General features: G+C 39.7%; 1 protein-coding gene across 1 annotated transcript in view; it reads left to right on the forward strand.

Annotated features, from left to right (window-relative positions):
- DUOX1 (dual oxidase 1) overlaps positions 1–20,059 on the forward strand; it is a 61,700-nt gene that overhangs the window by 13,265 nt on the left and 28,376 nt on the right. Inside the window, exons 8-18 of the mRNA XM_074289515.1 lie at positions 1,356–1,416; positions 1,547–1,643; positions 2,044–2,134; positions 3,641–3,743; positions 4,466–4,638; positions 4,952–5,127; positions 5,645–5,763; positions 7,246–7,383; positions 9,417–9,530; positions 10,978–11,177; positions 11,644–11,829. Coding sequence (XP_074145616.1) covers positions 1,356–1,416; positions 1,547–1,643; positions 2,044–2,134; positions 3,641–3,743; positions 4,466–4,638; positions 4,952–5,127; positions 5,645–5,763; positions 7,246–7,383; positions 9,417–9,530; positions 10,978–11,177; positions 11,644–11,829 — 1,458 coding nt within the window. The remainder of the gene's footprint in view (positions 1–1,355; positions 1,417–1,546; positions 1,644–2,043; positions 2,135–3,640; positions 3,744–4,465; positions 4,639–4,951; positions 5,128–5,644; positions 5,764–7,245; positions 7,384–9,416; positions 9,531–10,977; positions 11,178–11,643; positions 11,830–20,059) is intronic.

The raw sequence follows: 20,059 nt of genomic DNA on the forward strand, positions 1-20,059 counted from the left end.
CTGGTCCATACTCTTACCATCTCTTGCTTAGATTTTTTTTGCAGTAGTCTCATCACTGATCTCCCTGTATCTAATATTTCCCTCTGTGTCTTTCCCTCTGCCAATTCATTCTCTACTAACTGCCAAAAGAATTTTCCTTAAGGATGGATGTGACCGTGTCACTTCTCTGCTCAAGAATAATCACTGGCTCCCTCACATCACTAAGATAAGATACAAATCCCTCAGTTTGTCATTTAAAGCTCTAAACAATCTGGCTCTACCCCCCTTTCCAGACAGATTTCACACTTACTCCCCTCTGTGCCAGCCAAATGCACTTTCCCAAACTTAGCACTCCATCTGCCACCTCTTTGTCTTTACAAAAGCTGTCTCCCATGTGGTAAGGCACGCGTTTCTCTTCTCTGCCTTTTAGAATCTTCAGCTTCTTTCAAGGTTTAGTTTAGGAGCTATCTTCTATGGGAAGACTTTCCTGACCTCCCAGAAAGTGCTAAGTGATGTTGTAGATAGATTACTGCACCTGGAGTCAGAAGAACATGAATTCAAATGTGACCTTAGATGCCACTTGTGACCCTGGGCAAGTCAAATGAGAATATTAATAGCAGCTACCTCCCCAGGTTGTGGTGAACAGTAGGTAGCTTGTTGTTATTCAGTCATGACCCTGTTTAGGTTTTTCTGGGCAAAGATGCTGGAGTGATTTGCCATTTCCTTCTCTAGCTCATTTTGCAGGTGGGGAAATTGAGGCAACAGGGTTAAGCACTTGGGGGCCATATTAGAGTTTAACCCCAAAGTGAATAGGTTATCAACCAAAAGAACAGATAAGAATGCCCATTCTTAGGCGCTCTGCTATTCTACATTTCTCAAAGGTTCCCCCCCAATAATGTCCCACTCCTTTCTTTGTCCCCTTTTCTATGTATCTGTCTCCTCCTCTCTAATTCTCATTTCTCCATTCTATCCACCTCCGGCCAGAGATGTAACAGGCTCAGGATGAATATTGAGACTTTTTATTTTGGCTTTTGGAGAAAATTGTTTTGTTTGCCTATGAATAGTTGTTATAAGAATGTGATGTGGTAGATTGTTTTTTTTTCCCCCCAATTGGGCAAATTGGAAGGAGAAAAAAATCTATTTTCGTTCATCAAAAAAAAAATTATTTTAAAGAAGCAAAGTATTTGATGCAATTTAACAAGCACTTACTAAGCAATTTACTTAGCAATTTAAATTTACTAAGCAATTTAACAAGCATTTACTATATGCACAACATTGTTCTAAGAATTGGGAATGCAGAGACAAAAAATGAAAACAAATTTCACTCTTCTCTCCAGTCCCCATAAATCCCTCATGTCTTTTTTCCTTTTTTTCAGAATATCGTTTTGTATGAGTGGTTGCCCAGTTTCGTACAGAAAAGGACCCCACCATATGGAGGTGAGATGAAGCAGGGTAAACTCTAAGGAATGAGCATGGACTGAGGCTAAATCTGGTTGGGGAATGAACAATGTTTGGGGGGTGGGGAATCATGAGAAGGGTGCCATATTGCTTCCCCTTCCCCATCCAGGATATCGGTCTTTCCTGGATCCCAGCATTTCCCCAGAGTTCTTGGCAGCCTCCAAACAGCTATTCTCCACTATGGTTCCCCCTGGTGTCTACATGAGGTGAGGTGAAAGGCTGGGATGGGAAAGGCTTATGATGAAGCAGGGTAGTCAGTTGGTCAGTTAACAAACATTTATTAAATGCCTATTGTATGCTAACTGCTAAGAATACAAATAAAGGCAAAAAAGTAAGGTGCAGAAAGGGCAGAGCAAGGAGAAAAGAGAGAGGAGGATGAATATGGAGAGAAGTATCTTCTTTGAGGCTCTGGTTTCCAATTCTCAGCTCCTGGTATCAGCATCTTCTAAGCAACTATGATTACAGGTTGCAGTTTGAGGGTGCAGTCGTGGGAAGCTCCTTGGGAGAGATGTTATCCTTTTCAGTGCTCCATAGAGGCAAACATATGGGACCATCAGCTGAAGGACCCTTGTGGTAAAAGCATTTCTCTTACTACTCATACTTTAGAAATTCCAGCTGCCATTTCCAGAAGATCACCAATGGGAAGTCAGGAGTCTTCCCAGCTCTTAGGGTCTGCAACAGTTATTGGAATCGAGAGGTAAAGGAATATTATGGCTGGGCAGATAAGTGTGTATTGAGGGAAAGTGGGGGTAGCAGCATTGGGGGGAGGGAAGCTATTGGAACATGAAGAGACTTGAGAATGAGTGGCTAATACGTCATGAAAAAAGGAAAGCAGTCTAGAATAACCCCAACCCAACTCCATTCCACTGAGAAAGAAGCTTTTCCCAAATTTCCATTGCTCCTTGATGCTATTGCTATTGGTCCTTCATTCTCTAAGAGGACCAGTGACATCACTGGATTCTTGTAGAGCTAATTTCAGACTATGGCCCTTATTCTTGACAACTTTTTTTATAGGCTAGACCTGTAGTAAGTTCCCGTTGAGCCTGTCTACCAAAACATGGTAGCATTTTCTCTGCAACTTAGGGTCTTAGAAAGTTGCCTCAGACACAAAGGAGTAATCTAGAGTCACACATCCAATATGGCAAAGATGAACAGACACCCACCCAATTGTGGACTCCAAAGCCAGCTCTCAGTCACCTGTCTCAAACTGCTTTTCTTTTCTCAACTTAGTGAATTTTTTTTTCTTGAGACAATTGGGGTTAAGTGATTTGCCCAGGGCCACCTAGCAAGTGTTAGAGGCTAAATTTGATCTCACATCTTCCTGACTCCAGTACTGGTGCTCAATCCACTGCACTTCCTAGCTGCACACAACTTAGTGAGATTCTGAAACCACAATTTTTAAATCCAATATTTCTCCCCTTTTTCTTATTCCCTGTGCCATTCTGTATCTCAATATTTATTTACTTCTTTGCTCTCCAATAGTACCCAAGGAAGAGATGGATCATAGACTTAGATTTAGTGCTAGAAGAGACCAATCCCTTCATTTTACAACTGAGGAAACTGAGTCATCACTCAAGTATCAGAGGCAGAATTTGAACCCAGATCTTCTGACTTCAGATAAACCCATTACTCATTCTCTAGGTAGCCCAGAGTAGCTTTTTGCCCTGCTACCTATCCATTCATCCAAAAGACGTAATTTTCACATATGTCATCCCACATGTTCCTTATACTGATGACCTAATGAGATTTGTTTAGTAAGTGTAGAAACTCTGTTTTTAGATGAGAAAACTGAGGTTAGAAGAGGTTAAAGCACTTAAGATCATACAGTTAGTGGCAGATCCGGAATTAGAACCTTATCTTCTTGCAGCTATACTGTCCAGCCTCCAAATATAACATTTAGAGCTTATTTAGCATGTACACATTCCATTATTTTGATATCTCTACCCAAAGATCAACATCCCTGGCTTTTGGCTAAGTATTGCAGATCCTGGCTTTGGAAAGAACTCCCAGAGAAGGGCTAGCTTGCCATTTTAGAATAGACATTCCAAAGAAATTTCTGAGAGCAGAGGTGTCTTTTATGGAAAAACTGAAGCCTGGAGTGGAACAGGGTCTTCTTTCTTCAAATAACCCAGCAAGGGCATATAGCAGGATGGTATATTGCACCATCATCTACTCCCCATCTTTGCCCTCCCTACTCCCCCAGAACCCAAACCTGCATAGTGCCCGAGGAGTGGATGCGCTGCTTTTGGGCATGGCCTCCCAGATTGCTGAGAGAGAGGATCATGTGGTAGTGGAGGATCTGAGAGGTGAGTTGGTTTCTCTTAGTATTATACCTTTATTCCTCTTCCCATCACCAGTTGTCTTTTTTAAAAATTTTATTTTAATATTATTATTTTCTCCAATTATATGTAAAACTACTTTTTTTGCATTTGTTTTTAAAACTTTGAGTTCCAGATTCTCTCCCTTCCTCTCCACCCCAGCTCCCATTGAGAAGGTACATGTGAAGTTATGCAAAACATTTCCATAAAAGTTAGGTTACGGTCAGGCATCTTGGCCTATGTCTTGTCATTGGGCTGTGATGACTCTGGTGGAGAGAGTGAGGCTGATGATCTCATAGCTCTGCCTTATTTAAATCCAATTCACTTGCAAGTCAAGACATCACCCTTCTGATGTCATTGGTCCCACCCCTTCCCTCAAGAATCTCAACTCCAATTTGCCTAGGTGTGATAACCCCACCTTAGGAAGGTACTACTGAGTAGTAGTTTTCCCAACTCTTCCCAATTCTTTCAACAAAACCAAGTTGATGAATGATCCCATGGCTGATTCAACAGTCCAGAGTGGTAGGGGATTATGAGCTAGGCATGAAGACCAGAGACTAGAAATGGATCTAAGAATGGAAATAGCTCAATTGGAACTAATTAACAGGTCTTCAAGCTGGGAAATGAGGGTTGGGAGTTTAGAATCTGGGGCATGAATTGGGGCTAGAACTTAGTGTGGGGTTTAATCTGGGGAACTTTCTCATTTCCAGATTTCTGGCCCGGGCCACTGAAATTCTCTCGAACAGACTACTCAGCAAGCTGGCTGCAACGAGGACGGGACTTGGGGCTGCCTTCTTACAACCAAGCTAGGGTAGCCATGGGGTTAACCCCAGTCTCCAGGTGGCAAGACATCAACCCTGAACTTTCACAGAACAATGGCATTGTGAGGATGAAGTGGAGGCTGGAGAGGAAAAGGGGGGTGTGGAAAAGCAGGGCTTGGGGGACCCAGTGCTGTGGGGAGACTCTAGGAGAAGGGACATCTATCTTTGGGCAGTTTCATCTGATTTTAGAGTAAGATGTTCAGGCAGCTATAAAGCTCAGCCCTGAGCAACACAAGGTCCTGTTTCTCTAGATTCAGACTTTCTCTTCCTTGGCCTGGGACCCTGGGAGAATGGTTGCATGTGGGAAGACTTTGGTGACCTACTGGGGCCAATATCCTGATGTCCCACTCATTTTTGTCTTCAATGTGGCCTCAGGTCCTGGAGGCAACAGCATCCATGTACCACCATGACCTGTCCCGGTTGGAGATGCTTCCTGGGGGGCTCCTGGAGAGCCGAGGGGATCCTGGGCCCCTCTTCACCGCCATCATCCTTGATCAGTTTATTCGTCTTCGGGATGGAGACCGATACTGGTTTGAAAACACAAAGAATGGGTAAGACTATACTGGAACGCCATCCCCCAACCTTGGTCCTCAATGTGGCTCCTTTCCCACTCCCTTTTCCCTTTGACAGCCATATCTAGACTTGGCTTCAGACCCACCTCACACCAGACCCTCATTCCTACTTTGAGTCCTAGATGCTCTTCCCCAGAGAACTCTCACCTTAAACCTTGGTCACCAGATTCTTTTTTTTTTTTCCTTTCTCCTACTTTTTCCAATCTCCTATCTAATTGCTTACCCATTTGTGTTCTTGAATTTTGTTTTGTTTTGTTTTGTTTTGTTTTGTTTTTGATGAGGCATTTGGGGTTAAGTGACTTGCCCAGGGTCACACAGCTAGGAAGGGTTTAGTGTCTGAGGTCACATTTGAACTCAGGTTCTCCTGACTTCAGGGCTAGTGCTCTATCCACTGTACCACCTAGCTGCCCCTCATTTCTTGAGTTTTGAAGCCATAGTCAGTCTTCCTTCCTCTCCTTCAATCCTAATTCAGCATTTCTCTCTGTCTATCTCCCAGTTTGTTCTCCAAGGAAGAGGTGGCCATGATACGAAGAACCTCCTTCCGTGATGTCCTGATTGATGTCACCAATGTGGGTCTGGATGCCCTGCAGCCCAATGTCTTTATGTGGAAAGAGGGTAGGTGACTATGGGGGCAGAGTGAGTGGATGGTGAAGAATGGCCAAGGGATTGAGATGGGATGAGATTCTGTCCCCCTTACTAATCCCTCTCTCCCAATCTCAATAGATTTAATTCAGTAAAAACTTGGAACTGAAAGATAGAAATAGGAGAAACATTGGTTCTGTTCTTAGCAGTGCTGGTTCTAAGATACAGTCAACCTCCAAGAGATCTGAGTTCAAATCCTGCCTCTTACATTTATTACATGTGTGACTTTTTTTCTCAAGTTGTTGAGTCTGTATTTCCTCCTGTACCAAAGAAAGAAGTTGGACAAATTGGCTTCAAAAGTGCTTTTAGCTTTAGAGCAACAATCCTAGGATTCTCCCTAGCCCACCCAAGGGAAGGAAGACTGACTCTTTAAAGGAGATTACATTCAGAGAGATATGATTAAGCTAGAAACCAAAACAGGGCTTATATATATTTTGGTGAGGCAATTGGGGCTAAATGACTCACACAGCCAGTAAGCTTTAAGCATCTGAAGTCGAATTTGAACTCAGGTCCTCCTGACTCTAGGACTGATATTCTATGTACTTCACCATTTAGCTGCCCTGGAGAGGTTGGGGGTGGGAGGAGAATGCTTAGAAGTGTCAAAAGCAGGGAAGCTACAGCTGGTGAAGATGTGCACATAGGAGCTTGTGGAAACATCTGGATCAGTTTGGTCCTCAACTAAATTGGAGTCTGCAGTCTGTCCTCTCTGATGGAAAAAAAAAAAAAGAGTTTTCTTCTGCTCCCCTCTATGCTTACTTCATGTTCCTGATCCCCCCAAACCTGTTCTTCCTGGGTTCTCACAGGGATAGTTCATAGGGTCTCATCCTTACTGCATGGTGCTCTTAGGTCTCTCCCAAAATCCATTGACTGGGCAGTTTCTGTAAAGAAAGGTTAAGGAACAAGGTTCTTTCACTTCTGGAATCCTAGGGAAGAAGTCCCACTGTATGACACAGTGGGAAGATTACGGAATTTGGAATCAGATGATGCATATGGTGGCATCTGACATAGTATATGTCATATAAACATATGGTAAATGTTTAACAACCAGCTCTCCAGAAGGGGAAGGGGAATGATACTCGCAACACATTTTAAGATTGAATTCACCTTATTAAAAATTTGTCCACCATTTTTATAAGTTTAAATAATTGACCAAACAACCAGAAAACCCCTGATTTGTAGCACTTGCTGATTTTGAAGGTATTAATACTCATCCCAGAAATTTAACAGTTGGCTCTTTGGAGCCAGCTCAAGTCAGCTCCAGCACAGATCTGTTTCTAAAATCAGTGTGATCTTGGGGCAAATCACTGCCAAGTCTTTCTTTTCTCATCTACAAAGGGAAGAAAATGAGACTAAATGGCCTTTTAGCTTCCTTCCTTCTCTAAATCTGTAATCCTATAATCTTGACTGTGGTTAACTCTTCTGCTGGTCCTGACACTCATCTTTCTGTTCTGCCAGGAGACCCCTGCCCACAACCTCGGCAGATCACCACTGAAGACCTGCCCAGCTGTGTACCCCTGGTGGTGCTGGACTATTTCAAAGGCAGTGGCTTTGGATTTGGTATCACAATTGGGGCACTCTGCTGCTTCCCATTGAGTAAGGAGGCCCTGTCTGGGAAGCATGGGTCTGGATGGGGAATCTGGAAGGATTATTGTGGACAAAAGACAGTTCCAATTGGTGGGGACACAATACACAATAGACAGTATCCTTCTTCCTGAGAAGAGGAAGGAGACAGAAAATGAAACATAAGTGGAAAAAGGTAACAGAGTATTTGAGATTTGCAGAAGTATTTGAGAGCCTTTGAGGAAGTGTGCCCATCTCAGAATAACAACTCCTCCTTCCAATTATACTCCTATCTCCAGATCTATTGGAATTTACTCCCTAAGGATTATGGGAAGTAGGTATGGACCATTCTGGATTGGTTTAATTTTCCTCTCTGCAGCCATGGCCCATGGAACCTCCCCTTACACATCAACTCCCTTAAGGAAATATTCTCTCCCATGCCTTGCACATCCCCCTCCCCAAGAACTGCCTAAGTCCAGAGGCTCTCTCCTGGCATAGGCAGGGAGTTCAAAACAAAGTATGGCATAGGGTGGGGCATAGAAGTCAGATATTCCTTTAGCTCCTCCAGACAAGTCCAGCTACACATTCCTGGTGCCATAGGTTTTCCTGTTCTTCAACCACAGTGTAGCTAAGGTACTGGATGTTCTCCCAGGAATAGATGGTTGGGCATGTTGGAGGCTGAGGAGCAAAGTGAGAGGTGGGGAGGGGTAGTGGATATAAAGCATTTCCATGTATATTCCATGTTTTATTGGATGCACGTGACACACCAGGGAGACAGACAAGGGTGCACAGCTTCCATTTTAAAGATGAGAAAACTGAGGTTCAGAGACTCTAAATGACTTCTCCATGTTTATCTGATGAGTGAGTAGGGAAGTCAGATTTTTTTTTTTTTTTTTTTACTATACCACATAGTGTTGAAGGAGGCTGGATGAGATCAGAGCCTGTATTCTAATCCTATACACGCACACACACACGCACACACACACACACACACACACACACACACACACACACACACAGTGTGACCTTGGATAACCTTTCCAAGGCTTGTTTAACATCTATAAAATGAGGAAGGTGTCGGAATCGGTGACTTCTCTCTCAGCCCCCTTTCACTTCTAACAATCTGTAATTCATTCTGTTCTTCCCCAATTGGGTTAAGGGGCTACGAATTCACTATGATACCCAGATATATTATGATCCAAAGGGCCGTAGCTGATGCCCTCTTGAGCTCAAGAACCAATCTCATTTGCTGCCCCTGTTTCTAATTTCACCCTTTAACTGACACGTGAAAGTCTCCCTCAACTTAACTAGTAATTAAAATTCAAACTCATTCCTCACCCACCTACACTCAAACCCTTATTAGATGTGAGAGATTTCTTTATCTAAGCTATAGCTAATAATTCCAGTTATTAATCAACCACTGAAGATACAACACTGATAGCTCCTGCCCTTCCCCTCAGCCCCATAGCCAGATGTTTTTCTGCTCTTCCTCTACTCTATCAGCTTCTTTCCCCCCCTGCTATCATCTCCTCACTTTCCCAAGATAGACTGCTTCATATAGTAGTTCTTGGACCTGGATTCAGGAAGACCTGTCCTGCAATCTCACCTCAGACACTTGTTTAAGTGATCTTCCGCAAATAATTTAATCTCTGAATGTCTGTTATCTCATCTGTAAAATAGGAATAATACCTCAGAATTCTTGTGATGACCAGATTGGATAATAATTAAAAAGTGCTTTATATAGTACCTGGCACATAGTAAGCACTCTACAATTAATCTTAGCTTATTGGTATTATTATTGGGCTCTAAGCTTGAAGTCAGGAAGATCTGAGTTCAAATCTAGCCTCTGATAGTTATGGTGTCCTTCTGACAAGGGAAATGGGAGCAGCTGATGAATGAGGAAAGTCATGTTGCCTTCTGATCTCTCTTTCCATCACTGCTACAAAAAACTTCTCCCATGTCTTGCACCCACTCCTTTCCTCTAAAACCCCATTACTTCCTCCAATTGATTCTCCCCCTCCCCCACCCTTCATTCACCCTCTGAGCTCCTTCTTGTCTACTTCCAGTCAGCCTATTGAGTGCCTGGATTGTGGCTCGACTCCGAAGAAAGAATTTCAAGAGGCTTCAGGCCCAGGAGCGACACAGCATCATGTCTGAGAAATTCGTTGAGGGTGTGGAAGGTGGGCCTAAGAGGTTTGGTGTGTGGGGGTGGAGATGGAGGATCAGAATGGGATCAGAAGTAAAGAAAACAGTTTGCTCCAAAATCAGAGATGCAAGGTCATTTCCACCAGCCACTCCCTGAGCTGTTCAGAGAAAGAGATGGCAATCTCTTGTTCCCAAATATCTCCTTTATCTGGGAGCAGGAGACTGGGACTAGAAAACCAGGAGCCCTCTTAGAAACTATTTACCCTTATCCTGTATTTATTTTAATTAGATAAGCATTTACTATGCACCTCCTGTATACCAGCTATGTATGGTATAAGGCACTAATGATTCAAAGACAAAAGGAAAAAAAAGTCTTCAAAGAGTTTGTATCCTCCAGTGTTGAAGAGAGCCTTTTTATGGTCAAAGAGTCAGTCAGGAAACATCTTGCAGAATATTATCAAAACCACCCTCTCAGAACTCCCACTGCTGAAAGCTCTTCTCCCAATAGTCTGCAATGGTAGAACTTTGCAGTTTATTGGGCAACACAGAGGATAGAGGGTCAGGTCTGGAGTCAAGAAGACATTTTCCTGAATTCAAATCTGGCCTCAGACACTAACTAGATATGTGATTCTGAGCAAGTCACTTGCTTGTCTGCCTCAGTTTCTTCATCTATAAAATGAGCTGGAGAAGGAAATGGCAAACTAGTATCTTTGTCAAGAAAATCTCAAATGGGGTCAAAAAAGCATCAGAAATGACTAAACCACAAATCATGTGTCCCTACCTGGGCTGGGAAAAGAGACTGTATGATTGAGTAAAAGTATTGAATTTGAACTTGAAAAACCAGGATTCAAATTCCATCTCCTTACTTGACCTTGAGCAGGTCACAGTCTGTCTCAGTTTCCTCAAATGTAAATGGAGATAATAATAGCATCTACTTCCCAGAGTTGATTTGAAGAACAAATGAGATAATAGTTATAAAATCTGTATGTGGTAAGCACTATATAAATTATTATTATTATTAACCTTCAATGTTAACAACAAGTTTTTTTTATTCTCTTGTTTTTGTGAGGCAGATGAGATAAGTGACTTGCTCAGGGTCACATGGCTAGTATTTAATGTCTGAGGTTGGATTTGAACTCAGGTCCTCCTAACTTTAGAGCTGGGACTCTTTCCTCTGTGCCATCTAGCTGTCCCTTACGGGGAATTCTACCATCCTCTTGCAAATCATTTCTTGGTAGCCTTTATTTATAGAACACCAATCCTCTTTGTGATTATAATGAGTCTTGTGTCCAGCTTGGTACAGAGAGGAAGGACATTTCCTAAGGACCTGAGAAAAGTAGGAAGTATAACTAAAAGCTTTGACCCTGACCTTGACTCTAGCTTCCATAAGGCTAGTCTTTAGCTAAGAGGTCACTAATACTTCTCACACAATCCCTAAAGATTCCTCCATCTGACCTTGTCACTCCCTGTCCATCTGTCCAGCCATTGAGTGGCAGGGCAGGAAGGACCCTTGCCGGCCTGTGTTCCTGAACCTTCAGCCTGGGCATCTTCAAGTACTGGATGGTCGGCTCTCACTTCTCCGCATCATCCAGTTCCGGGACTCCCAGAAGATGAACTTGATCCAATCCAATAACCGGGGTCGCCGGGCACTTCTGCTCAAGATTCCCAAGGAGTATGACCTGGTACATCTCTTTCTTTTACCACTATCCCTATTTCAAATCTTCTGTCCTATAAAGAAATGTTAAGTGACTTGACCAGCATTAGCATACTTCAAATAAAATTACCCTGATTATAATTAATTCACAGTAACATTATTAAGCCTTTATCATTGGACCTCCATTTAAGTCAAGGTACCAGATCTGGCCTCATACTCCAGAAGGTCTTCCCAATGCTTTTATTCAGTACAAAGGACCTTCTGATACTTGTTCCTCTTCTAAGGAGATCCAGACAGAATCCTTAATCAGAAACGCTGGAGAGAGGACCCTTCCATATGTAGCCAACCCCCTATAACTTGAGACAGCATTGAATTTGTAAGTCTTTGATGGGAGGCTGAGCCAGGGGCTGGAGTTTGTATGCCCCAGCTTAGAACAGTAATTCCAACCATTCTCAGCCTTTCTCTCTCTGTTCTTCACTCTCCTACTTCTTTAGCTATTGCTATTTAACCTAGAAGAAGATCGGCAGGTTTTTGTTCACAGTCTTCAGGAGACCCTGAAGAGCAACGGGCTGGGTTTCCATGAGTCAGAACTTCGAGAGCAGGAAATGATGAGGGCAACTGTCACTAGACAGCGTCGAAGCCATATCTTGGAGACCTTCTTCAGACATCTCTTCTCCCAGGTACTCTGTGACTGTAGTTCGAGGATTTATGTATATTGGTGTGTGAGGCCATGGGGTTCAATTCAGAAGACCTGGCTCACCATTGATTTTCTCTGATATATATATACATATATATATATAAAACCTCTCTGTGCTCCAATTTCCTTATCTATAGAATGAGGTTGCCAATATCTGCCCAGCTTCTAAAAAAGGCTGAAGGAAGGACCAAATAAGAAAAATGAATGTAAAAATTCAAGTTCTAGCCACATAGGAAGTATTATTAGCACCATAGTTATAGGACCATAGATAGAAAGTTGTGAGAAACCTTGGAGGCCAACAGATGAGGAAACTGAGGCTTTTAAAGAATAAAGGATATACCCAGTCTCTTTGTGGGACTGATTTTTCAAAAAGGGGCTGCCTAACACACATTCTTATTCTCTCTCTCTCTCTCTCTCTCTCTCTCTCTCTCTCTCTCTCTCTCTCTCTCTCTCTCTCTCTCTCTCTCTCTCTCTTCTGTCTGTCTCTGTCTCTCAACATACACACACAAACACAGCTCTGGTTTGCTCAAGGATTAAAACAGGCGGCACTGGCAATGTGGACAGCCCTGTGTATTTATCTCCTTTCCTTCAGAAAAGTATGCCCAAGATGGGACAGACTTTTTCCTCTCCTTTCCTTTAATTTCCTTTCTTTTTTTAATAATAACTTTTTGGTTTTCAAAATACATGCAAAAACAATTTTCAAGTTTTCAGTTGGGTTGCTTATTTTTCTCCCTCCATGTCCCTCCCTGCATAGCAAGTAATCTCATATAGGTTAAACATGTGCAATCTTCTAAATATATTTCCACATTTATCATGCTACACAAGAAAAATCAGATAAAAAAGGAGAAAAGAGGAGAGAAAAAATAATCAAGCAAACAATAAAAAGTGAAAATACTATGTTTTAATCCACCTTCCTATAGTCTTCTCTCTGGATGCAGATGGTTTTCTCCACCACACATCTATTGGAATTGGTTTAAATCACCTCATTGTTGAAAAGAGCCATGTCCAATAACAGTTGATTATCTCATAATCTTTTCTAACTTCATTTCTTTTCTTTCTCCTCTCCCCTTCAATACCAAGCTGGCTTCCACTATCCTTTTAAGACCAGACTGGGGGTGGGGGTCCTTAAAGTTCCTTCATTCTCCATTTGTACAAATACCTAACATATATTCCCCTTCCCATATGCATCTGTGTTTAGATAATCTTAAAATAAGCTACAAGTAATAACATTTGTAATAACATTTTTATAATTGTTTTATTTCTTCCTTTCAATTTATGTAATTTATTCATTTTAGTTATATCTTTTCTTGTAAAAGAAACATGTAAACAAAAATGTAATTGGAAAAAAATACTTTTAAGTGAAAAACAAAAACAAAAACAAAAGTTTTTACATTTTTCGAAAGTTTTGAGTTCCAGATTTTTCCCCCTTCTATCCCCGCCCTTTTCTTGAAAAAGGCAAGCAGTTTGATATAGACTATACATGTGTAGTTATGCAAAAATATTTCCATATATTTCCATTGTTTTGTAAAGCACTCACATATACTATCTTATCTGAATCTCACAGCAATCCTATAAGGTTGTTCCCATGATTATAGATGGGGAAGTTGAGGTCCTGGAAATTTAGGTGATCTACCCAGGATCATTCAGCTAACCAAGGATTAAAGTGGGTTTCAAATTTAGGTCTTTCTGCTTCCAAGTCGAGTCCTCTATTCTCTGTAGTTGGCATGCTGCTTCTCTTTATATATCACTTTAAAGTTTATAAAGCATCTTCCTTATTTATGGAAACAAAGTGAAATAATTTATTTATGGAAAAATAGTTTGTTATTATCCTTATTTTAGGAAGGAAAAAACCAACCTCTTTAACTATATTTTTGTCCAGGGCTAGCATATACTGGTTACCCTGACTAACTTTGATTCATAGCAACATCATTAAAAGTTTTATGGCCTAACTCCACCCTTAGAAACTTGCTGAAAAAATGTATTTCAGGTACTTCCCAGAGATGAGGTCAGCCTAGACTCAGAACCCCCGAATAAGTCTTTGTTTTTTGCTCCCCAACCCCACCTGGAGCTTCTTCCTTTCAGCCCTAGAGCAATTTCTCCAAAATTCAAAGTCAATGTCCCATTTGTTTTATTGAATCTATGCCCAGGCTATTCTGAGAATCATCTGTGTCATCTCATTATGCCTTAAATTAAAAGTTAAAGAGTCTCTTTAAAGGAAAAAGTTAACCCCTTTCCCCATTTCCTTTCCTAGTTATGTTCTTTGATGCCTACCTTAGTCTCTGTGAATACTTTCCTTAGAATAAGGAAGTCAGGGAGGCAGCTAGGTGGTGCAATGGATAGAGCACCAGTCCTGAAGTCAGGAGGATCTGAGTTCAAATCTAGCCTCAGACACTTAACACTTTCTGACTGTGTGATTCTGGGCAAGTCACTTAATCCCAATTGCCTCAGCAAAACATAAGAATAAACAATAAACATGGTATAAAGGAAGGTGTCTTGTAATTTGTCTGAAATTTAAAAATTTTAGTTCAGATCTTGCTTCTGAAATGATTTACCTGGACTTGGACAAGTTATAATCTCCTTGGTTCTCAATTTCCTTATGTGTAAAATGAAAGAATTGGACTAGATGATCTCTGAAATCCCTTCTAGCCCTAGATCTATGAACTTATGGAGAAGGCTCCATTTATATTTGCTTTTCTTCAACCAGCTAGCTATCTAATTCCCTGTGTTCTCATTAATTGTTTGACCTCCATTCTGTTCACCAATATTTTACCATCCAAATAAAAGCCCTGATTCTGCTAGCATTGACCAGTTACCATCAATTTCAGAAACCTCATGATTCACATGTGCCAAATAAGAAATAATCCCATTCTATTGCTTTTCAGCAAGCTTTTCAGAGCTTTTCAGCTCTGTGTCTAATGTGTGATTATCTGTAGTGGGTGGTAGGAAGGGGAAGGTGGTGGGAAATTAAAGTAGGACCAAGGTCTTTGTCCTACTCTATATATTTTCTCCCTCATTATGGTCCTCATGTACATATGGGGCTTCTGCTTTACACTTGCCCTAACATGCACTTGCTTACTCATCCTTGTACTCTCTCCACCATAAAACCCACTGAATCATTCTCACCCAGAAATCCCTCCTTTATTCAATTCCTGAAGCTGACACAACCAGAGGAACTTCTTACTCTCACTTAATCTCTAAAAACAAGATTCACTCTCCAATCATAGCCTTCCTTTCATGCTCCCTTGATCATCAATCCTTGTTCTGAGACTATTCTTTAAACTTCCACTTGACCAAAATTGTCCTTAAGTCCATTTCCTGATGATATAGGCTTGGGGATTCAAAAGAATCTCTACATCTCCAAATCCTTCCCCTGCCCCAACAGCTTCTGGCTGCTTCTCAATCATTTTTTTTCAGACTCACAGTGTCCCCATCTCTTGACACTATAAAGGATAAGAAGTATAGTACCTCAGCATAATAATTGTTGAAACATGTATGGAAGTATTGCACATGTTTAACATATATTGGATTATTTGTCATCTAAGGAAGGGGATGGGGGAAAGGGAGGGAGAAAAAATTTGGAACACAAAGTTTGCAAGAGTGAATGTTGAAAACTATTATGCATATATTTTGAAAATAAAAAGCTTTAAAATGAAAAAAAAAACCCTCAAATAACTTACAGTGTAATTGAAGAGAAAAGCAGCTTAGGTTTTGCAAGTGGATAAAGCATCAATCCTGGAGTCAGGAAGTCTCATCTTCCTGAGTTCAAATCTCATCTCAGACACTTACTTACTAGCTGGGTGACTTTGAGCAAGTACTTATCCCTGTTTGCCTCAGTTTCCTCATCTGTAAAATGAGCTGGAGAAGGAAACAGCCAACCACTCTTGCATCTTTGCTAAGAAAACCTCAGATGAGATCATGATGAATCAAACATGACTGAATAACAAGAATCGAAGAAATGCAACATATATATAGGAAAAGATTATTCATCCATTAGCAATGTGTAATTTTTAAGGTCATTACAACTGCAAGACTTGGGAATCAATGAGTCAGTTCAGATGAGAATTAGTGTGGAGAGATCACTTTGGGGTGTGCTGTTGGGTAACTTAGTAGAGAATTGTGTAGAATTCAGGAAAACCAACTTGGACCCATATGACCTAAAGGACCTATATGACCCTAGGAAAGTAACATAACCTTGTACTCAGTTTCTTCATCTGTAAAATAATAATAATAATAATACTTATCTCTCAGAGTTCTTGTGAAGATAATAAGATAATATTTGTAAAGAGCTTTGTAAACCTTAAAGCACTATATCAACACTAGCTGTTATTATTATTGTCAAGGAAGACTACATGGAGGAGATGGGAACGATCTGGGCCCTCAAGGAAAGATAGTTTTTAAATAGGCAAAGAGAAGTGTAGAAAGAGGGAAATAGTGTGAGCCAAGTGGCAGATTAGGGTGGGGCAAGACAGGTTTGGAAGTGAAGAAACAGAAGTTTGCTTGGAGCAGAGTATTTATTTGGGTTAATAATGGAAGATAAGATTGAAAAGGTGGGTTTGGGCCAAATTTTAGATCCACTAATTGACGTATTGTCTTTTATCAACAATAACCATATGGAAATATTCCCTTAGTTTAGGGGAACTCCCTTCACCCAGCTATGACTTTGTATTTAAATAAACTCAGGTAACTGACACCTACATGTTGGAGGTGAGATTTAAACAGGTCTTCTTTACTCTGTCTGGCAGTTCTATCCATGTACTATACTACACTATACATATATATATATATATATATATATATATATATATATATATATATATATACATATATATATATATATATATATATATATATATATATATATATATATATATAACAGCTAGATGATACAATGACTAGAGCATTGGGCCCAGAGTCAGGAAGATTCATTTTCCTAAATTCAAATATGTCCTTGGACACTTAATAGCTGTAAAATGCTGGGTAAGTCACTTATCTTATTTGCCTCAGTTTCTCCATCTGTAAAATGAGCTGGAGAAGAAAATGGCAAATCACTTTCCTATCTTTGCTGAGAAAACCCCAAATGGGGTCATGATTAGTTAGATACGATTGAACAACAACAACAATTATATTTATATAATAATATATTTTACTATTAATTATATATCATATGTAATATATTATTAATTATATATTATATTGATAATATAATCTATTATAGACTATATAATCAATAATACAATAATGTATATAATAGCTAAAGGTATATATTACATATACATATATAAATAGATACATGTACATATGTATAATATATATATGATATATATTTCTAGCACAAATGTATGTTAAGTGTATAAATATATATGATATATATGCATGTATATTTCTAGCACAAGTGTATGTTAGGCACCTTACTTTTAAACATTTTTATAAAGATGATCTCATTTGATTCTCACAACAAACCTTTGAGATAGGTGTTATTTCTAACCCCACTTTACAGGTGAGGAAACTGAAACAGGTTTATGTGATTTACTCAAGATAATAGAGCTAATGAATATCTGAGAACAAATTTGAGCTCAGATCTTCCTGACTTCAGGCTCAGTGCTCTAACTACTTCGAAGCACTTTTCTATTTATGAAAGCTAACACATATATAGAATATCCCAAAAAATTTAATAGCTTTAAATTGCACTAAGACTTTTGGGATACTCATTAGTATTAGATTACAAGTGTATTAATATGACACAAAACAAATTGATTAAATTACTTTTATGGAAATGCTTTGTATATCTTCATATTATTGCCTTCTTAGTCAGGGTGGGGAGGGAATAAGGAAGAGAATCTGGACCCTAACATTTTAAAAACAAATGTAAGGAAAATTGTTTTACAGGTAACTGGAAAAATAAATGAATAAATATATATATATGTAAAGTTTTAAAAATCCCAATAAATTGATAGGTGCAGTTGAGAGGAATATTACTTCCAAAGAGGTATAGGTTATATCTCAGAGAAAATTCTTCTGAGATTTGAGAAATGTTTCTATTATTCAATCTCCTGATTTTATATGGAAATGTCATAATAGTTCTTCTCTGACATTAGGCCTTCAAGTCTGATCCTTGGCTACCATAATCCCCTCAGGTCTGTAGAGCTCAACTGCTCTAAAGGCCCAAGAACCATCTCTGCAGCTCCCCTGGAGCTCAGACTGATTCAGGATATGGAGAACTCTCAGCTCTTTGGCCTGTGCTCCTGTTTGGTGGGGAAAGAGGGTGCTAATCAGAGACCCTGGGAAACCCTTTTTTTTCTTCTTTCCCTACAAAGAGGAAAGCAGATACTGTTGCTTTTTAACTGTTGGCATTTTTGTCCCAGATAAAGGATTGGTTAATAATCCCTAACATCTGTACAGAATTTTAAATATTAAAAAATGCTTTCATGTTCATATCTCACTTGAGCCTTACAAATCCCACTAGAGATAGACAAAACAAATATTATTTTCATTTTAATGATCTGAAAATTGATATCCAGAGAGAGTTACTGCCATTGGATTACAAGACTCAGAGTTTAAAGGAATCTCAGAGCTTATCTTATTCAAGTCCTACATTTTGCAAAAGAAGAAACTGATGACAAAAAAGGGAAAGTGATTTGTTTGAGTCCAGCTAGGGGGCACCACAGTGCACAGAATGTCAGATCTAGAGTCAAAAAGGCTCATCTTTGTACATATCTTTGAACATATCTCAAATTCAATCTCAGACATTTATTAGCTGTGTGAGCCTGGGAAAGTCATTTATCCTTCCTTACCTCACTTTTCCTCATCTGTAAAATGGACTGGAGAAGGAAATGGTAAATCACTTCATTTTTCTTTGCCCAGAAAACCCAAATGGGGTCACAAAGAGTTGGACATGACTGAAGAGAGTGAACAAGAATAAATACAATAAAATATAATCCATAAGATCAAAGATTTAGAACCTGAAGAGACTAGAGATCTTGTAGACCACATTTTTCTCATTTTATAGTTGAGGAAACTGAATCACAGAGCAATGAACTGAAATGAATAACTGAATGAAACCTCAGATGTAGATTTGAATCCCAGTTCTACTACTAATGATCTGCATGACCTAGGACAAATCACTTTAATTCTCTAAGTTTCAGTTTCTAAACTATAAAAAGAGAGTTTCTGAAATTGCTATCATTAAGAATAACCCTTCTAAATTTAATACTCTATTAATTTAAATTCACTGACTGGAGAAACAGAAGGATCAAATCCCAATTAAAATCTCTCCTTCTTTAGGAAACCTTTCTTAATTCTTCTTAATTCCTTGTCTTTTAATATGCTCTTTGATACTTTTCTTTTAATCTTTTCCTAATTATCCTGTATATAGTTTGCTCTGTATATATTTGGTTTCATGTTATGTCTTCCATTTGATTGTAAGCTCCTTGAGGACAGGGACTATCTTTTGCTGTTTTTTATATTCCCAGTGTTTACAAAAGTGCCTGCACATAGTAGGCACTTGAATTCTTCATAGCACCTTAGTTTTTTAACTGGAAGGGACCCTCTATTCCAACTCCTTCATTTTATATTTGAGGAATGGTAGTTTAGAGATCTTGACTTGCTCAAAGATCAGTTGATTAAATTTCAAACAATCAACTAACAAGCATTTGTTAAGTACCTACTGGGTACCTGGAGCACTGTTAGACAATGGGGATACAAATATTTTTTTAAATGAAATAATGTTTATTCCAAAGAAGAGGAGACAAATAAAAATGTTATTACATAGAGCACATGTAAAGATAACAATTACTTAGTAGTTAAGAAGGGAAGGAGGAGGAGATTAGCAATTGGGAAGATCAGAGAACACTTCATATAGAAGATGGTATTTGAGATGTATCCTGAAAAGAACAGAGGGATTCTATAAGGTGGAAGTTAGAAGACAATGCATTCTAGTCATGGAAATGTTCAATACAAAAGGCAGGGAGGTGGGATATATAGTGCTGTTCCTCAGAGAGAAGGCCAGCTGGGCTGGATCACAGGGGATGTTACTGGATGGGCTGGAAAGATGGTTTGGGATTAGAATTTATCAATTAAAGGTAAATAAAGAGCAGCTAGTAGATAGGGTTGAGCCTGGTATCTAGAAAGTCTGAGGGGCAGTTAGGTGGCACAGTGGATAGAGCACCAGCCCTGAATTCAGGAGGACCCGAGTTCAAATCTGGCCTCAGACACTT

Source organism: Sminthopsis crassicaudata, chromosome 2 (assembly GCF_048593235.1).
Source record: "Sminthopsis crassicaudata isolate SCR6 chromosome 2, ASM4859323v1, whole genome shotgun sequence".
NCBI classification, from domain to species: Eukaryota; Metazoa; Chordata; class Mammalia; order Dasyuromorphia; family Dasyuridae; genus Sminthopsis; species Sminthopsis crassicaudata.